Genomic DNA, 6,376 nt, shown 5'->3' with positions numbered 1-6,376 from the left:
CTCAAAGCTAGAACTTCTACTTAATTTTTTTTGATAGATGAGTGGGGATTAGAGGCTCTACCCGTTTTCGAAAGAGTCAAATTTTTGAAAGTGTTAGTGAGAATGGAAGTAATGACCTTAAACTAAGACTTAGGTGGTACTATCACCACGACCCCGGCACCATTCTCAATACTTTTACTTAATTAGTAGTATGCTATCCTAAGATTAGTGACTAATTTCAATTGTGGGAAGCAAAAGACTGAACAAGTGGAGTTAAATTTCAGAAATTTAAAGTTGCAAAGAAATTTTGGGAGTTTGTTGTGCACAAAATATGCTTTGGGAACTTCAAGCCCATGTACAAGTGGAAGGTCCTTATTGTTGCAATCTTGATGAGGTCGTGAACTCCACTTGAGTTATTTCGCTCACATAATTATGTTTAATTTTTTGAAGACCTCTATTTTAAAGGGATTACGTGATGTTTGAAGATCCGACTGATGAAGTCTCAACGTATACTAACTTTGGGTTATGATTCTATGCTGCTACCGACCACCGAATTGGAAGAGTTTCCTCTGGTTGGCACCTTCGTATTGCTAAACTTCTGGTTTCGTCCTGGAATATAAATCACATATAAAGAGCAGCAAACACTACAAATCTGGTGGCCAGTGAACTTCGCTAAACATTGGGCTATGGCATCAGCAGGTATGATTTGGAGAGTGGATCCACCAGATTTTATCTTGCCATTTTTGCTCGCTGATATATTAAAGTAAGAAATATAGAATGGCATGAGTTTGAAATTGGATCCACCATATTTTATCTCACCATTTTTGCTCGTTGATGTATATAAACCAATCATTCAAGAGAAAGATTCACTAAAGCTTTGTCAATTAGTCCCTCCACTATGATTTATGAGATGCTCGACTTTCTCAATCTTCAGAATACTAGAAATTAGCTAGAAATGAATGAAAACATTAACAACTAGATTCATATCGGTATTATGATTGCATAGTCACAAAGACAAAAAAAAAAAGAGCTCTTAGGTAATGTGCAGGTCTCGTATCCTTTTAGATCATCGTTATAACTTTTTCTCAAGTATTTGGAGTCAGATGTCTTGTGTCCTCCAAATGGAGCCTCAAACTGTAAACTCTATTCCACGTCTCATCCAAAAATATGATACATACATATGTTATCACCTACTGTATTTGCTTATGATATCCATGAATATCCCACATGCGACAACCACTTCATTCCCTTTTTTATCCGGGCAGCTTAGAAATTTAGCATTGATATATGGGAAAATTATTCAGACATCTTACTTATCAATTGTTAGTATTTTACCTTTTTCTAATTATTCTAACTCGTGATCATGTGTGTTTTTGGCGGGAATTTTTTAAATTAAATCAAAAGATAGGGTAAAATGTTAAATAGTTCATTATTTTGTGAATTTCAAATAATTTCCAAAATAAGCTGGAGCCCATAATCTACCTTACGTATATCTTTTTTTTTTTTTGGTTGGGTGCATCAATGGGGATTTTGGGCCCTAGCCTTTGGTGAGAATGAAGTAATTCATGGGGCTTGGTGGTACTATGAAACCTCATCCATACCATCTCATTCATACCCCTCTTTTTTTGGGTAAGTAATAAAGTCGTATCTCTCTAGATATCTATCCCTCTTTCTCTCTCTAGATATCTATCTGTGCAGGTATTAAGGGGTTATTTCTTTCTCTCTCCACGTCTCTCCATTTCACATTTCTCGCCCCATGCATTATCCCGCGTTTTGTGTTTCCAAATAATAAAATAAAGATAAGTTTCATTAATAAATGGCCTCAAATTACAATTTGGAGGGGGCCGTGAGATCTCCTTGTCTTGGTAAGAATTCTCCGAAGTTATTGTTTGATGATTCTATGATTTTTTTAGTTCATTAATTCTTCCTATTTGTGATTTATTTCTTATAATTTGATTGCAAAATTTGGATTGCCTGCTATTTCATCTACTCAAGTCACTTTTTCTGTAATAGACTATCGAGACTATGCATATTGATGAGGGTCATTGTTGCTTGTTTGTTGAACTACATCTTTTAATTTGTGATTTTAGTTATTTGTGTTTTTGGGTTTCGTTTCTAGTTTTCTCCACATGTCGGTTTTGGCTTAATTGATGACTTGTTCTATTGTGGAGGCCATTGTTGTTCGTTCTATGCCCCTGCATCTTCAAATTTGCAATTTCTGTTATTTTTAGTTTTCGTTCCCTAAACCCTAAACCCTAAAGATTAATTGGTCTTCGCTTTGATTATGGCTCTGTGTGAAAACCTATGAAATTTAAGATTGGTGCGTTTCTTAGTTTTCACTTCTCATTGTTTTGTTTCAGTAAGGGAGTCCTGCAATTATAATTGGGACAGGTGTTCTATTGTTTTGATACTCAATTTATTGGCATTACACCAGTGGAATAATTTCTTCTATTTTTCTGGCAATGGGTTTGGCTTGATTGGGAAAGGGGGCTAACATTTGGGAACTTATGGCAAGTAGAGGTGCTTCACTTTGTGCTTACCAATTTGATCTGTTATGTGTTCTTTGATTTCTGTTTGGGATTGAGTTTTTAGGAAAACGAGATATTCCTTCATACCTGAGTGGGGTGTAGAATTCACATCAATCCAATTTGGATGTCCTTAGTTTCAATTTTTTGGAATTTGATTATAAAAAGACATTTGTCCCAAGTTCCTAAAGACTGTAATTTATCTGTCTCTCTAGGGCACCGAAAATCAAAAGAAGCTCCTTATGGTTTTATGCAAATTGGTGGAAATATTAAGAGCTAGTTGAGTGGATGGTCCTTCATAAAAGGACAGTTTCTTCGTGGTTTCTTAGTTGTTTGAATGTTTTCTCTCTCTATCTATAACTATATTGTTGCTCTATCTATGTGGTTGACTGTTATATGTTTAAATGATCATATTCTCTCTCAGTTAACCTTCTCCTTAAAAAAAAGGAAAAAAAAAAAAAAAGGATCATGTTCCCTCTTTCTCTAAAGTTTGAATGTGTAAGCACATTAGCAAGTGGAATTGTTGCCTTTGGCCATGTGAAACATAATTATATTATTCAAATAATATTTTTTTTCATTTTCTTCCTTTTTTTTTTTAACGAGGTAATTGAAGGGGGTATAGGGGTTCTGCAGGTCAAATGGATTCATTATGGCCTTCTACAAAGGCTGTTCTGGCTCATGCTCATCGACCTCTAATCAAGGATAGAAAGAGGGGAATAATAGATGCTAGAGGAATGGTTCCCAATGATGAAAGAAAAGAGAGGAGGATACCTTTTGAGGGATGTATCTTCTTGCCATCCCAATATGAGAGCACCAAAATTTGATGATTCTTTATCATGGAGAAACAGAAAGGTGCCAAATATGTCCATTGAAGATACAAAGCTTGCCTCAGCAGCTAACAAGCATGATGGTGCTAGTTTGGTTAGGAATCAAGTATGTAGCACAAACCAGTGGCCTGCTAAGGTATTGCAGCAATGTATGAAAGGGAAGCATGAAGAGGCAGAAAGGCTTTTGGTATGTTATACTTGTCACTTTATCAGCTACTTTCTTGATTCTGTATACTGTTTATTTGATGGTTTTAAGGTTATGTTTGTGCACACTGATGGTTTTACAGATTCATACATTTTTATGATTGTATGTACCTTCATCATCCATAGCTTTACAATTATATCTATACTATCCTTTTTTAAGCAACTATATATAACCTAAGAACCCCTTTTTTGTATTTTGTTTCAGAAAGAATCGAAGACCACCCTTGCCGCATTGAATCCAGAGCACAATGCTGTCATGCAGGGTAATTCCACTAGGTAAATACGGCATTTTTAAATCACCTTTGTTTCGCATTAGAAATGTTGAATGCTTCTTATGATGAATTTTCATTGGTCATGATTTTGTCTCAGTACAAAAATTGTTATGAGAAAAATACTGTACATTTTCATAAATTGTACACTGTATATCTCTTTGCTGAATTTTCCTTGTACATTCTTATAGACATAGTTCTGGGGAATTTTATGCTCGAAAGAAAAGGGAGGAGGACGCCAACATGCATCTTGGCCAAGAGAATAGTTCAGCATAAACAATACACAGCATAGGAAGAGGCAGATGATGAGTTTGATTTTGATAAAGCGCCAAGAAAGAAGCAAAAGCAAAAAGGAAAATCTGCATTAAAGCAAAAAATAACAGAGAATACCACTTTCCAGCAGCGATTAGTGACCCAACAAGAGCGCTGCCACTTCTACTTTGAGATTCCCAATAGACCAAAACATCTTGTCTTATTCATTGCTAATTTCACATACTTGATGCTACCACAATAGTAACCTGTTGTTCAAGGACATTGTTGTATTTTGCCAATGCAGGTAAGTTGGTCATGTTTATCTCTCAAGGGATGTGCACCATAATCCATCAGACTATGATAAAGTCTTCGACCAATGGTTATCTATCTTTGTCCATAGAATGATGAGTGGTCTTGGAGAGATATTGGGATTCACCACTTGGTTATGTCTTGTTTGGTGGGTCTCACTGTCTTCATCACTATCCATCATGTACTTGGATGATGATGATCTTATGAACAACTGTTTTGGTTCACAGGGGAACGTGTTTGTGAATCAGAGGAAATTGCGGTCTCTCTCTCTCTATCATTGTTGTAATTGGTGAGTGACTGCCAATGTGTTTCACTGTTTGCGTTCCAATGACCATGGAAAATGGTGAAATCATGGGAGATCAAGATCAATCAACTCTCTATCTCTCTACGTTTCATTGACCATGGAACCCATTTGAAATCATGGGAGACTAGGACCTGTAAATAAACTCTCTCTATCTGTAAAATCTAAATTGCCTTTCAGCCAAAAACGTAAAGGAATGTTTTGAGAAGGGATGGAAGTTAACGGAGAGAGGGAGAGAGAGATAGGGAATGGAAGTTAATGGGGAACGTGAAATACACGGAGAGAGTGAAAAACACAAAGAGAGAGATAAAGGGTTAGGTCCATGGAAATTCGGAAGAGAGAGAAATTGGGGAAATATATGGGGGAGAGAGGATGGTGTTTAAAAAGCATCGTCTTTTTCCAATTTGTTTGGGGAAAAAGAATAATATTAAAAATGGTAAAGTTAGTTTAGAGATTAGAAAATATAAAATCGAGGATTTCAATATTCTTTTGAAACATTAAGTCTATAGAGATATGAATAGAAGGTATAGAGATATTTTAAAAAAAATGAATGTTGTGCTTTCACAAACCTCTTTTTTTTTTTTTTCCCTTTCCTTCTCTTTAACTCTCAAGCCCTCAAGTTATTTCATCGAATTTGCATCTTCTCTCTCTATTACCCTCTTCCCCTAACCCATGTCCTACGCCCTCTTCTTCTCTTCAAAGTTTCCGATTCTTTTCTCTCTCCTTAATTTATGTGTCTTTTAGGGTGTGTTTGTTATCTTTTAGAAAAGTTGAATGTTTTTAAATCTTTTAGAAAGTTGAATGTTTTGTTCTAGAAAGTTTAAATAAATTATGGACATTGTTTTTTATAACCAATTGGAATGTTAAGAAAATTTTGTGTACTATGTTTTATATATATATATATATATATATATATATATATATATAGAGAGAGAGAGAGAGAGGAAAATACTATGCAACGCCTATAGGCGAAAATAAACAGTGATTCGCCTACCTCCATCACGGTCCAAAATTCATCGAGTGGTCACGATTGTTCGATAGCTATTCATTTTTTTCTACAAATTTAAATGACTTGAAATTTGGAGCCTATATTCATCAAAAATAGGGAAATCTTTGAAAATTATAAAAAAAATATTTTACATGAAAATATTGATCAAAATACCCTCGAAAAGTTTCGGGGTATTTTGGTCAATTTATTTTTTACGGATAATGTTTTTTATATTTTTATTAAAGGCGCTTCAGTAAGATGTACATACCATCTAAATTTCAGGTCATTTCAATTTGTAGAAAAATAAAAATAAAAAATAAAACACTAATAGACAATTGTGATCGCACGATGAAATTTGGACGGTGATGAGGGTAGCCGAAATCACTATTCATTTTCGACTATAAGCGTTGGAAAGAGTTATATATATATATATATATATATATATATGGAAGATAATACAAAATTTCGATAAGCGAAAATGAACAGTGATTTTGTCTACCCTTATCACCGTCCAAAGTTTATCACACGGTCACGATTGTCTGGTAGCATTTTATTTTTCATTTTTTTTTTCACAAATCGGAATGATTTGAAATTTGGAGCGTGTGGTCATAAAAAATAGTAGAATCTACGAAAAATATCAAAAAAATATTTTACGTGAAATAATTGACCAAAATACCCCCAAAAAGTTTAAAGGGTATTTTGATCAATTTATTTTTTGTGAA

General features: G+C 34.6%; 1 protein-coding gene across 2 annotated transcripts; it reads left to right on the top strand.

Moving 5' to 3' along the window:
• The first annotated feature begins 1,667 nt into the window (after positions 1 to 1,667).
• Positions 1,668 to 4,724, top strand: LOC18433433 (uncharacterized). 2 transcript variants are annotated; one of them, XM_020666662.2, is made up of 4 exons: positions 1,668 to 1,844; positions 3,138 to 3,518; positions 3,741 to 3,811; positions 3,996 to 4,724. In XM_020666662.2, the coding sequence occupies exons 2-4, from the start codon at positions 3,228 to 3,230 to the stop codon at positions 4,078 to 4,080; spliced, it is 447 nt and encodes a 148-aa protein (XP_020522321.1). In that variant the 5' UTR covers positions 1,668 to 1,844; positions 3,138 to 3,227; the 3' UTR covers positions 4,081 to 4,724. The 2 variants fall into 2 exon arrangements, with proteins under 2 accessions (XP_020522321.1, XP_020522319.1); XM_020666660.2 differs by having other exon boundaries at positions 1,709 to 1,844; positions 3,127 to 3,518.
• Positions 4,725 to 6,376: the final 1,652 nt, after the last annotated feature.

The sequence above is a fragment of the Amborella trichopoda genome, chromosome 8, assembly GCF_054954075.1.
Source record: "Amborella trichopoda isolate Santa Cruz 75 chromosome 8, AtrichopodaSantaCruz75HAP2 v2.0, whole genome shotgun sequence".
Classification (NCBI taxonomy): Eukaryota; Viridiplantae; Streptophyta; class Magnoliopsida; order Amborellales; family Amborellaceae; genus Amborella; species Amborella trichopoda.
The sequence above is the reverse complement of the archived record's forward strand: the minus strand, read 5'-3'. Positions and strand labels throughout refer to the sequence as shown.